The following is a 14,486-nucleotide window of genomic DNA, read 5'->3' on the forward strand; positions in this document are numbered from 1 at the left end:
CAAGACCAGGAAAGTCTCTTTTCCCACAGGCCAGCTCCTCGTCTCTCAATCTCACCCCATGCACATAAAAGCTCAGCCAAATATTACCAGTAATGGTCATGTAATTTATAAGCAATATCAAGTAATTTAAACATATTTAAGTCAAAGTCACCTTTCTGCCCTGAGAAAACAGGGTAAAGGAAAGAAACAAGCATAACTACAAGTCCAGTCTGGTCTCAGAGCACGAATCTTCATTTTCATTAATGTATCAAATGAGATGATAATTGTAAAGCGCTTAACAGAGTGCCTTGCATTGTGTTATTCAGTCGTGAACGACTGGAGTTTTCTTGGCAAAGATATTGGAGTGGTTTGCCATTTCCTTTTCCAGTGTGTCCCCATTTTACAGATAAGGAACTGAGGCAAACAGAGTAAAGAGTTAAGTGACTTGGCCAGGGTCACACAGCTAGTAAGGGTCTGAGCCCAGATTTGAACTCTGGAAGAAGAGTCTTCCCAACTCCAGGCCAGTGCTCCATCCACTGTGCCACCTAGCTGCCCCCTGTCTTACACATAGTAAAGTGCTATATAAATATTAGCTCTTGTTATTGTAACAGAAGCCACTTTAACTTGAAATCTTAAAGTCAGCTCTTTAAAATAACACTAGGGGGCATAGTTCATCATGGTGACTTCGATGCAAAGATATGTGTTCCATTTAGCAAGTTAAATTCCCAAAGGTGTGAAAATACATTCAGAGGATTGACCACTTGATGTGTACGCATTGATGGAGTAATTTTAAATGCCATTTTTTAAAAATTAAAAACGTTCAGCTCTCCAGAGACATGGCATGTCATGTGGTCAGAAATCTTTATTGTTTTATTGCACAGGTTTTGGCTTGCAGATTTCAACATGGAAGCCATCCCCAAAAAGGGAGGTGGGAGTGGCCTGATGGACTTCTTTTGTCTGGCTTTTTCCCTTTAAAGGTCTACGGGGAGCAATAGCATTTGCCTTAGCTATTCGAGACACCGAATCTGAGCCCAAACAAATGATGTTCACAACCACTCTGCTCATCGTTTTCTTCACGGTCTGGGTATTTGGGGGAGGAACCACACCAATGCTGACGTGGCTTCAAATCAGGTGGGTGTCAACTTTACACAAAGGAAAATATTGTTCTGTTCTATACCATATAAGAGGTGGTGCCATGAACGTTGAAAAGAGGATAATACCAGTAAATGGGCACTGGGTTCAAGGGAAAAGTCTATGTCATTTTTCTATAGAGTGGGAAATGGTGATGGGAACCTCAGATCTGACACGATTTCTCAGCCTGTCTATTTTTTTAAGGACACAGACAACCCTGGGCTGAGGGACAGGGAGTAGAGGGCAGTGGAGTTTTCCAGAGAGCATGATATCCTTACTGTGAATGAATCAATGAGATCAACTAGGGTGATACATTATGAGACACTACCTCTGAACAAATGGACCCAAGATGTAGTTGAAGAATAATTGAATATGAATCTGGGGCTTAATTTCCTAAGAATTAACCATAAATTTCTTTAGAGCAAAGAGAATGTCTTTTTCTTTTCTAGTATTCCTGAAATGATACTGGGAGTGTAGTCAATGTTCAATAGATATTGATTGGTTAACTAATTGGTCACATGGACTTTTTAATGACTAGGCCAGAAGTTCTTAATTTGGGAGCCATGAACTAGTGGTTTTAAATAAAAATTGGTAACTATTTTAATATAATTGATTTCCTTTATAATCCTATATATTTTATTTTTTATGTTTAAAAGTATTGTTCTAAGAAGGGGTCCATAGGATTTACCAGACTGTACAAAGGTTCCATGACACAAAAATATTGAGAACACCCGGACTTGGTCAGTTTTTCATAGGCAAGGTCAACAGAAAAAATGAGGCACCTTCATTCCAGGAAAAATGGAGCACGTGGGCTTTTGTCCAGTCCTTCCAATAAATAGTCAAGAGTAATTTTTGTTTGAATGAAATGCAAACTGTGATATCTATTGCATTAAACTGAGTGACTTGTTTTGGTAAACAAGTTTTCTGTGTGCCAGGTGCAAGGAGACGATCATCTATTTTTAACCTTTTGGTTTTCATCACTTTTGTCAATTGATATGTTTTATTTTGACACAATACACACTTCCCAACAAACACAGCCTTTTACAAAGCATATGCCATAAAAGCAGTTAAACAAAGCCTCCTAATAGCATGATGGCACCTGATATACAAGTTACTTTGTATGTTTGTAGCTTCTCACTTGCTAATGGAAAGGAAAGATGTGGGAGTTACCTTTGAGAATATGATACCCACACTGGCCATTGCTTCATATTCATGTCTCCCCACCCCAACAAATTAGGTCAACCAACATTTTTTAAGCATTTGCTTTGTGCTTCAAGCCGGGATATGAAACTGAAAAGTCCCAGTGCTTGACCTCAAGAAACTTACAATCTTTTATAATAAGGGGAATGCTTATGCTCTATGCACAGTCTTCACTAAAAGGTAAGACAGGGCAGAGGAGAGATCCAGATAAAGTGCTCTACAAAATGTGATAAAAGAAAGATCACTTTTTAGCCAAGGGGGGAAGTACGGAAGGGGCAACACCCGACCTGGGCGCTGGAGGCAGGGTAGGATTTCAGTAGGTGGACAGGTGGAGGAGATGCAATCTGAAGGGAATAACAGGCATGGGCATGGTTGATGCAAATGTGTAGAAGTAGGAGAGTACAGAGTGAGTTAAATAAGTAGCTGGGTTCATTTGGTTACAATATAGACAACATGAAGGCGAGTGATGTGAAATCAGCCTAGAAAGGACTATTGTGTTTCTTTATCTGAGAAGCTCTCACTCCCATCCTATGAAATAGGACCTGAGGGAAAGAGAGTTTCTACATCCTAAGCCAATAGAATCTTAGGGCCTTGGGAGATCTGTTCTTTAGCATACCCTTTATTTTTTAAAATTAGTATGTTTTGTTTTTATATCATCTTCATTTCAAAATACATCTAATCCTCTTTCCAATGGCTCTCCTTGAAACAAAAAAAAATTTCGAAGGGGAAAAAAGCAGTCCAGTAAATAAACAAATACATAATGAGTCTGACCATATAAACAATGTTCCATACTCATAATATATTAGAGCAGCTAGCTGGCACAGTGGATAGCGCACTAGGTCAGGAAAACCTCAGTTCAAATACGACTTCAGACATTTACTAGCTGTGTGACCCTGGTCAAGTCACTTAACCCTCTTTACTCAGTAAAATGATCTGCAGAAGGAAATGGCAAACTGCTCCAGTATCTTTGCCAAGAAAACCCAAATGGGGTCGTAAAGAGTTGAATACAACTGAAATGACTGAACAACAGCAAAACACAATGGTTCTTGATTGGGAACATGGTAGCCTGCCTAAATGCATTCGGCTGGCTTAAATGCAGAGGAAAACTTCTTTCTTTCAGTAAGTCTCTTGTGAACATTCATAGAGAGGCATGCTCCTATAAACAAGCTTTGTTTTACATTTACACATGTGCCATGTTTGCAAACACACACATATACATGTACAAGTGTCAGTATTCTGTTATAAGATCTTGGTTATACATCCCTGTTAGCATTTCTGGTTATAAAACACTTGCCTGGAGATAATTTTCTTTGGTCCTATTTGTTAATCTTTGGTACCTACTATTCTCCTGTCCAGTCTGTGGTTTACTAAGCACATGATGAAGTAGAACACTGGATTTGAAGTCAATAGACCTGTGTTCAAATCCTGGCTTTGCCGCTTACTACATATGGGACATCAAGCACTTCATTTGCACCTCTCTCACTAAGCCTCACTTTCTTCATCTGTGAAATTAAGTGTTGGACTAGTTGGTCTCCGAGGTCTCTTTAAACTCCATTATATGGGAATTTCAACCTTGATGAGTATCTTTCCAAATCAATATTCAATAAACAATTCTTAAATATCTATTATGTATGTATAAGGAACTGTGCTGGGCTCTGTGCGAGGATATGCCATAAAGAAAATCATTCATGAACATCCTAAATCTCCCCAAGTTCACGATTCCTCCTTCCTGATTCTAATAATAATATTGTATACCTACACTCTAGTTGCAACCATCCCAACAGCCCTGAAGCTTCCCTTCCATGAACCCTTTCTTCTTTGTCTTCCTCTTTATTCACTGTGGCCTAGGTCAGTGTGGTCCATGGACCCACGTAGGGTCCCCAAGACCTTTTCAGGGAGTCCACAATTTTTCATAACAATACAATATCAATAGAAATACAATATCAATAGATGTAACCAACATAAACAATTTTTATAACAATACAAAGATGTTTTGATTTCTAATATGGTGAATATCAATAGATATAACCAACATAAAAAAATTTTAGGGGGTCCTCAATTTTTAAAAGTGTTACAGGGGCTTAAGACCAAAATGTTTGAGAACCAGTGGTCTTGCTCAATAATAGGCCTGTCAAGGCATAGCTTCAGCTGTGAGGCAGGAAGCACCAATGATTGCTCTCTGCCACGCTCTACCATATCTACCCATCTTTACTTTTTTCTTTCTCTCTCCCCTTCCTTTCTCACTCCCACCTTCTTTCTTCTTTGACCTTCTGACTCTTTTTTTTTTCTTTTTCTTTTCCCTTTTTTCTTCCTCCTCCACCTCTGCCTTAATCTTGCCACCTGCTACCCTTGGCACTTCTCGGTCCCACCCATACTATTCAGGGCTAACAAGGCTGCTGACCTCCCCAGCATTAGATGTCATTTTTGATGAATTAATTGAAAGGTCTCTCATGTAGGACAGAGTGAAAAGACTGCAGTAGTCAAAACTGACTATACATATAGCTTCCCTTCTACTTCAAAAGCCTGCTACTGTACCTTAAGCAGAGATTCCATTCCTAGAACAGAAATTCTCTTTTTACTAGTGTCCCCTATTTTCCTGGAGGTTCTTGCAGATTGATTATCATTGTAATTTTCTTCCCGTTTTTCTGAATCCTGGAGTTAACCTTTAGGATCTTTTGATCTTCGGGCTCTTTTCTGGTTGCCAAAATTCACTCATTCCTTCATCCAGAAAATATTTATTGGGTGCCTAATAGGTGCTATGGGGAATACAAAAAAAAAAAACAAGAAAGGGAATTAACATCTTGGCAGTTCCCAATTCACTCATCTTTGGCATTCCATTGGTGAAGGGGAGATCCTATTTCATTCTGAACTCTTAGCTAGTTCCCACCATTACAAGTCATATTATGGAGAAATAGCCAAAAAGACCTATATCCCAAAAGTATTAAGGGTTCAGGAATGGTTTTCCCCCCAATCGGGACCTATGATTTCATTAGTAGGTGAAATACTTGATATGGAAATGTTCCACCATGCAGATCAGCAATACAATAGGATACAATAACCAATTATTAAGCACCTACTATGTACCAGGCACTGAGTTAAGCACTGGAGATATAAATATGAAAAAAAAATGATCCCTGCCCTCAAGGAGCTTACACTCTAGTGGGGGAAACAATACACAAAAGGAAACTGAAAGGGGGGAGAGAGGAGAGTGCCAGAGAGAGCCCAGCACAACGTGATGAGGATAAAGAAGGTAGAGGTGGGGGACAGCAGCATTTATTAAGCACCTGTTATGGGCCAAACACTAAGCGCTTTACAAATATTATCTCATTTGATCTGGATAGGGACTGGACCCATGATTTTGTTGGTACCCTAAGGAGGAAACTCTCCACAGTGCAAGTTGACACCTACTCTGCAAATTATCATCTTAGAGTGGCCTAGAACACTAAGAGATTAAGTGACTTGCTCAAGGGTCCCAAAACTGATGTATGTCAGGGGCAGGATTTGAACTCAGGTCTTCTGGATTTGAAGTCTAGCTCTATCCACTACGAAGCATCACCTATCCTGCAACTTACTGTATTACTTTCTGGATCTCTCCTTCAATCCTACTATATATTTTCTTGGATTATGCTTCTGTGCACATACAGTTACATCCACTGAATACAAGAGAAGCTCATTGAGTGTGAGCGTGTCATTCTTATCGTCTTTGTGCCCTTAGCACTTAGTAAAAATCAATCAGGTCTTTATTAAGTGCCCACTTTGTCCCGAGCACCATGCTAGGTGCCAGCCAGACCTGGCTCATAGTTTTATTAAGTTAAAATAATTTATCCTACTTCAGAAGCTGCAGAATTGCCTTGGTATTTGAGATGAGTAAGTAAGTGGCAAGAAGTTCAGAAATTTGCTGTGAATAAAGAATAAGTAGGATGGAAAAAGACAGAAAATCAGAATGCCTGTTTGTGTCAGTGGGTTAGCCTAGAGATGACAGTACATCTCTCCACACTAGGGCACACAGCTAACTTTCCAGAGCTAAATATATCTGTCACATTTTATAAAATCCATTCCCTACTCTTGAAGAGATGTGTAAGCATGACAACTCATTCATGTGATGTTATCTAAACATATATCTGAAACATACTTTTCAAAATGTGATATTTTCCTTTTTAAAAAGGACAGCCTCTTTTAGTTACAGACTAGAGGCAAATACATCATCATGAGAAAAAAAAGAACAAACCAGTCACCATGATCAGGAGGCCTCAAACACTGAGTTCAAGTCCTTTCCTATGCCTGAGCTTCCATTTCCTTCTCTGTAGAGAAGGGGCTGGACAAGTTGATCGTTTCAGTTCCCTCTTGGCCCTACTCCATCAGGCTTTCTACCCCATGGCATACCTAGACTTTCAAAAAGAATGGAGCTGCCTTGTCTGAAGAGGAAAGCGAGCAGCTTGCTTTCCCCCGCTCCTTCACTCCAACCCAACACACTGTGAATACAAATGGACTTGGTTAAGCACTGGCTGTAATGACTTTCTATCCTGTGGACAAGGAGGGAACCCAAGCAGCAACTCCTACGTTCCATGGGAGAAGGCTTCCCCATAAATGTTACCAAGTGGTCATTAAGTTAAGGCTGGCCCAGTCCTGCGACTCACAACTTTGTGGGAGGGAGAGAGATAACAGTGCTTTTTAAAGTCAAGGAGTGCTGTGAAGACTGCAGAACAGGGATGATGGGGCTCTGACCACATGGGTGAGGAAAAACTTCCAGTGGTATTTGAATTATTTTCCATGCACATGAATGTGACCTGAGATTGCTTCCACACTGGTTGTTTACCTATATTCTCCTCTGGATGACTGCACAAACTGCATTACACGATCGAGTATTGGTCCCATGTGCGCTGTTAGTAAAATAGTAATGCATCCAGGCGTTCTCTTCTGGAAAACTTTATTGCCTTGGATGGATTCATGCATGTAAAAGGAAGAGGTGGAAAAGGTACAATCCACAAGACCACAATTGACGTGCATGCCATGAAAATATTGAATCCCCTTCCAGGGCAATGAAAATACCTACACCTTACACATAATACCATCACTAAGTTGCTGTCACTGAAAAAAAATCGTAAATTGAAATTGATTCAAACATTGAATTTTACCACAGTATATTTATTTGGGATTTTTTTACATTTTTATTGATATCTTTTATTTTGACATCACTTTTTTTTTTGAATATTCCTCCTCTCCCACCTGAAGAGCCATCTTTTATAACAAACAGTACAAAGAGACAGAGACAGAAAGAGAGAGAGAGACAGAGAGGGAGAGAGAGAGAGAAGCAGTTCAGCAAATCCAACATTGCATATGAGATATTCCACACCCATAGCTCCCCTACCTAAGCAAAGAAAAGAAGAAAGTTAATTTTTAAAAAAAAAATTCCCCAAGAATCCATTATAATCATGCTACATTTAGTTTTGATTTTGTTGTAATTATTCTTCTTTCCATTTGTGGTTGTGATCATTGGTTATGTTGCTCTTCTGGTTCTACTTTCTTCACCTTGCATCAGTTCATATAAGTCTTTCCATGCTTCTCTGTATTCTTCTTATGCATCATTTCTTACTAAACAATAAAAGTCCATCATATTTATACAACCACAATTTGCTTATCCATTCTCCCATCAATGGGCAGATACTCTGCAGCTTTTTGCTACTATAAAACAGATACAGAACTGTATTTAACACAAGGAGATTATCCTCAAATATTTAGCATTTTTTAAAATTCTGAAATTATTTGTTGACTATGCCTATAATATATTGTAAATATGTCTACATTTTGGTTAGAAGTAGATGGAAGTTACACAATGCAAAATGGATAATTTTGGTTATGTTAAATTGAAAAGTTTTTGTACAAACAAAGCTAATGCAACCAAGATAAGGAGGGAAGCAGAAAATTGGGAGAAAATCTTTACAACCAATATCTCTGATAAAGGCCTCCTATCTAAGATATACAGGGAACTGAGCCAAATTTGTAGGAATACAAGTCATTCCCCAATTGAGAAATGGTCAAAGGATATGAATAGGCAGTTTTCAGAGGAAGAAATGAATTATATATATATATATATATATATATATATATATATGCATATAAAAATGTTCTAAATCATGATTGATTAGAGAAATCCAAATCAAAACAACTCTTAGGTACCACATCTCTCCTGTCAGATTGGTTAACATGACAAAACAGGAAAATGGTAAATGCTGGAGAGGATGTGGGGAAACTGGAACATTATTACATTGTTGGTGGAGTTGTGAACTGATCCAGCCATTCTGGACAACAATTTGGAACTATGCCCAAAGAGCTATAAAAATGTGCATACCCTTTGACCCAGCAATACCACTTCTAGGGCTATATCCCAAAGAGATCATACAAGTAGGAAAGGAACCCGTATGTACAAAAATATTTATAGCTCTTTTCATGGTGGCAAAGAATTGGATGTCAAGAGGATGCCCCTCATTTGGGGAATGGCTGAACAAATTGTGGTATATGAATGTAATGTAATACTATTGTGCTATAAGAAATGAGGAGCAGACGGACTTCATTATAACCTGGAATGACTTATACAAACTGATGCTGAGTGAGGGGAGCAGAACCAGGAGATCATTATACACAATTACAGACACACAGTATCTGATGAGGTAGCTCACATTGTCTTCCACTTTTTCATCCCTTTGGTTCTGTTTTATAATATCTTGATTTCTCATAAAGTCACTAGCTCCAATCTAATTTTTAAGATAATGTTTTCTTCAGTGGTCTTTTGGACCTCCTTTTCCATTTGGCTAATTCTGCCTTTCAAGGCATTCTTCTCCTCATTGGCTTTTTGGAGCTCTTTGGCCGTTTGAGTTAGTCTATTTTTTAAGGTGTTGTTTTCTTCAGTATTTTTGGGGGTCTCCTTTAGCCAGTCATTGACTTGTTTTTCATAGTTTTCTCGTGTCATTCTTATTTCTCTTCCCAATTTCTCTTCTACTTCTCTAACTTGCTTTTCCAAATCCTTTTTGAGCTCTTCCATGGCCTGAGACCAGTTCATGTTTTTCTTGGAGGCTTTTGATGTAGGCTCTTTGACTTTGTTGACTTCTTCTGGCTGTATGTTTTAGTCTTCTTTGTCACCAAAGAAAGATTCCAAAGTCTGAGTCTGAATCTGAGTCCATTTTCGCTGCCTGGCCTTGTTCCCAGCCAACTACTTGACTCTTGAGTTTTTCATCTGGGTATGACTGCTTCTAGAGTAGAGAGCACTTTGTTCCAAGCTTGAGGGGATGTGCAGTTGTTTTAAGAGTTATTTCTATACAGCCAGCTCTGCCACACCAGCACTCCTCCTTCCCTAAGAACCGCCAACCCGGACCTGATGCAAATCTTAAGCAGGCTCTGCACTGCCCCTCTGATGGGCCACTCAACTCCTCCCACCAGGTGGTCCTGGGGCTGGAAGCAACTGCAGCTGTAGTTCTGTAGCTGCACCACCTTCGCTGCCCCCGGAGAGGTGGCCGAACTGCGAACTCCTTTCACTTTGACCCTGCAGTTTTCCCACTAACCTTCTCTGTTGTCTTTGGTATTTGTGGGTTGAGACGTCTAGTAACTGCCACAGCTCACTGATTCAGGGCACTAGGGCCTGTTCCACCTGGCTCCCAGTCTGGTTGCTTTGGGCACAGCCCACGCTGGGCTCTGCTCCACTCTGCTCCCAGTTCCATGCATGATAGACCTTACCCCGCGACCATCCAGGCTGTCCTGGGCTGGAGCCCTGCTTCCCTCTGCTATTTTGTGGGGTCTGAAGTTCTAGAATTTGTTCAGAGCCATTTTTATTGGTGTTTGGAGGGTCCTGGGGGAGAGCCCTAGGCAAGCCCCTGCTTTCCAGCTGCCATCTTGACCCACAGTATCTGTAAGGACTAACTTTGACAGATTTGATTCCTCTCATCAATGCAAGGTTCAAAGACAGCTCCAAAAGACTCATGATAGAAAAAGCTATGCACATCCAGAGAAAGAACTATGGAGTCTGAATGCTGATTGAGGCAAACTTTTTGCTCTCTCTCTTTCCTTTTTCCTTTTTTTTTTTGGTTTTGTTTCTCCTTTCTCATGACTCATTCCATTGGTTATAATTCTTCATTACAACTGGACTATTATGCAAATAAGTTCAATGTGAAGGTATATGTAGAACCTACGTTGGATTACATGCCATCTTGGGGGGTTGTGGGGAGGAGTGGGAGGGGGAGAAAAATTTGGAACCCCAAAACTTGTGGAACTGGGTGTTGTAAACTAAAAATAAAAAAAAAATTTAAAAAAAGAAGTAGATGGAATAAGGCAAACAAGAGAAAGATTATTGTGTGTCTCAAAGTGGGGAAGAAGAGAGAGAGAGAGAGAGAGAGAGAGAGAGAGAGGGAGAGAGAGAGAGAGAGAGAGAGGCTAAGCCACAGAGAAAGGGAGAAAGACAGAGAAACAGTGTGAACATGTATGAACACATCTATATTGATAAATGTGATAAACTTGGATCAATTGAACACCTTATCATCTCCTCAAGTTCCCCTATGATGGCTTGTAATGTTACCAAATAAAGCAGTAGCTCCATTACGGCTTTTTAATTCACAGTTTCCCATCATTTCTTCTATATTTAGAGCAAGCTTAGCTTGTTTACAGAGTGATATCTCATTAACAAACCTTCATGTCAGACTCTCTCCATAAAATACCAGAACATAAGTAAATTGGAGCTTTAATAAAAAAGACACAAATGTGAAGTCTGGAGATGGGAGGTGGGGGAAGAGGGGACTGAAATGAAGCCCAGAATACAAATATATTACTGAATAAACCTCCACATCATAGTTTTCATATATGGTTTACTTGTAGCTTTTGCATCCCCAAGAAACAACAGTGTATAGGGAAAACTTTGCTGGTCTTAGAGTCAAACCATCTGGATTCAAGTTCCAATTCTTAAATGTATTGACTATATGATCCTACATGAGTTATTTTACCTCTCTGGGTTTTCTCATCTGTATAATGGGAATGATAATGCTAATAATAATATAACACACCTCACAAGAACGTGGTGATTAAAAAAATAATTCAAACACTGAAACTCTTTGCAAATGTGAGCTCTCTTCTCCCCCACCCCTTTTCAATTCTACAAATATTTCTAAATTATCCATTATGTAGTACATACTTTGGGTAAGATGAAGACAAACATCCTCGAGGGAAACTGAGGCAAGTGATAACAACAGATATTTCAACTGGGCTTCACAGTTTGCAGTCTTGTGTGGGCCTTATCTCCTCTGATCCTCTCAAGAGACATGGGAAAGGAATGCTTCAAAGATCATCCCCATTTTACAGATGAAGATACTGAGATCCAGAGAGGTTGCAACCACCCACGATAACAGAGTTGCTGAGTATCAGAGGCAGATTTAAACCTAGGTCTTCCCTGACTCTAAATCTAACGTTCTTTCAATTACTCTACTCTGAGGCAAAAAATGCGATAAATGCCAAAGCAAAGTGTTGATGAGGACGCAGATAATGAAGAAATTACTCCCAGCTTGTGGGAATCAGGGAGGGCTTCGTGGAGGAGGTAGCATTAGCTCCCAGCCTTGGAGGACAGGTAGGATTTCATCAAGTAAGGGGAAGACATTTCAAATACTAGGAAAACCATGAGCCATTCTTCAAATTTTCTCTTAAACTCTTAGGAACACACTTGAATTGTTCGTTATCTCTATGAAATGTGTTCAAACACCTAATGCGCTGTTCCACAAAATATCTTGTGTGCATCAAATTAAAGGTAATATAAAGTGTTAATTGGCATTTTCATTATTTAAAAGTCATTTCTGTACCAGAAGAAACTCAGAAATGTTTTTATGTGAGAAACAACTTTCTCTTTGATTGGTTTGTACTATATGTTTTTTTAAAAGATTTATCTTATTTTTCTTTTTCAATATCTCAACAAACATTTGTTCAATGCCTGCTGCGTGCAAAGCACCATAGTGGGTTCTAAGAATACAAAGACAAAAACAAAATGGTGCTTGCCCTCAGGGAGCTTATATTTTGCTTAGGAAAGGGTAAACAGCATGTGCATCAAGTCAATACAGCACAAATACCAATCAAATACGAACTGATTTTGTTGGGTGGAGTGGGAAGAATCCACTAAACTTTTTTTTTAATTTCAACTTTAAAAAGAATGCAGCATTTGAATGAAAATATAAACCTTCACTTCCCAAATTTCTGAGGAAATATCAGGACGATCTCCAACATTAGTTGGGAGGTTTTCATGTAAAAGCAAACATAATAGCTCCTTGATTAGAATCAGGATTTCCTCTGGATGCTACATTCTCCTGCTGAACTCATTAGTACTCTGGAGTGAGGAAAACCCAACCCCCCTGTCTCTGAGGATTAGCTCTGCTGTTATCCAGGAAACAAAGGAGATCAAAGGTGTCAGGCTGTGTCCCACAGAGATGATATCCAGTAAACAGGATTATCTACAAAACTATTATACACCTGGGCAAACAGACCTGAAAACACAAGGTCCTCTAGAGAACACCGGAGCAAAGATCAGTGCCAGCTAATCTACTAACCTGGATACTAACCTGGAGTGTATCCTACAGAGCTAATTAACATTGTCCATTAAGAACCAAAGGCAGTGGTACTGAGATGCCAGTGTTTCCATACTGAGTCACTCATCCCACCAAAAAGGATGTCTGTGTCTTGGCTAGCCAGGGCAACTGGTCTTCCTTTGAAGAGGGCATTTATACATTACAGAGATTGGCAGCTTGTCCATTTTAGGCACAGATGAGAACTCCAGAACAGGCAAAACCAGGCCCAGGGCACAGGAAAGCATATTCATCACAAAGGAATTTGTGTTCAGCCAGATTGCTCACTCGACTTCCAAATTTGCCCCCCAAACACTTCTCTTCTTAACCACCAAAATAAATTAGTTTGCCAATGAACTTGGTGCTATCTTTATGTGGGATTGAAGCTTCTGTATAAGAAAGTTTTTTTTTTAAAAAAAGAAAAATCTTTACAACTCATGTAAAGCTGTGTTGATTTGAATGCATAGGTCTTTGGGAGTAGCCCTACTAAGCCCTAACCTCTGTCAACTTGTCTGGAAACCCAAGAAGCATTGTGGGATTATACAAACAAACTTGAAATTGGAGTTCTGGCTTTAAATTCTTACTCAACTCTGCTATTCATGTGTGACCTTGACTGAAGTCCTTTAACTCCTCTGGACCTTATCTATAAAATGAGGGGAATGGTCTATGTGGCTTCTATCAAATGTCCCTTCCACCTATAAGCCAATCTACCCTGGTTCCCATGCTCCCTTAGGCAGGTGCTTAGAGGAACAGAAAGAGAACCAGATTAGAGATTCGTAGATCTCAGCCAGCATGCTGTCTCTGCTACATACTACTTGTGTGACCTACCTTGGACAAATCACTTCACCTCTGGGCCTCACTTTTCTTATCTGTGAAAGGACAGAGATGTACTAGATGAACTCTGAGGTTCCTTCCAGCTCTCTAGTCTAGGAGTGTGGCAAATTCCCACTAACTCCAATACAAATCATCTCTGGGATCAGATACAAAAACCTCTGTGGCATTTAAAGACTTTCACAGTTTGGCTCCAGCCTGCCTTCTAAGCTGATTACTCATTAGTTCCCCACATGTACTCTGCCTTCCAACCAATCTTGCTTATTTATTATTTCCTATATAAGATGCTCTATATTCCACCTCCTATTTCCATGTCTTTGCATCACCTGTGTTTCGTACTTCAAGTATAAAATGCCTTCCCTCTTCATTTCTGCCTCCTCTTAATGCCCCACCTAGTTACTCAGTGTGTGTATGTGTATGTATTTGTGTTAAATGTGTGTATACTTGCTAACTGTGTGACCCTGAGCAAGTCACTTAACCCTACTTGCCTCTGTTTCCTCATTTGTAAAATGAGCTAGAAAAGGAAATGACAAATCACTTTAGTATCTTTGCCAAGAAAACCCCAAATGGGGTCACAGAGTCAGACATGACTGAAACGACTGAACAACAATAAATGTGTGTGCGTGTATACTTATATTCTTCTGCGGAAAATAACATTATTGGTGGAGTTGTGAACTGATCCAACTATTCTGGAGAACAATTTGTAATTATGCCCAAAGGGCTATAAAATTGTGCATATCCTTTGACCCAGTAATACCACTT

At 39.6% G+C, this 14,486-nt stretch overlaps 1 protein-coding gene across 2 annotated transcripts in view; it reads left to right on the forward strand.

The window, feature by feature from the left end:
- Nucleotides 1–14,486, forward strand: part of SLC9A9 (solute carrier family 9 member A9) — a 755,878-nt gene that overhangs the window by 496,687 nt on the left and 244,705 nt on the right. For both annotated transcript variants that reach the window (XM_036758117.1, XM_036758118.1), the window contains exon 12: nucleotides 957–1,110. In XM_036758117.1, the coding sequence (XP_036614012.1) occupies nucleotides 957–1,110 (154 nt within the window). The remainder of the gene's footprint in view (nucleotides 1–956; nucleotides 1,111–14,486) is intronic.

Source organism: Trichosurus vulpecula, chromosome 4, assembly GCF_011100635.1.
Source record: "Trichosurus vulpecula isolate mTriVul1 chromosome 4, mTriVul1.pri, whole genome shotgun sequence".
NCBI classification, from domain to species: Eukaryota; Metazoa; Chordata; class Mammalia; order Diprotodontia; family Phalangeridae; genus Trichosurus; species Trichosurus vulpecula.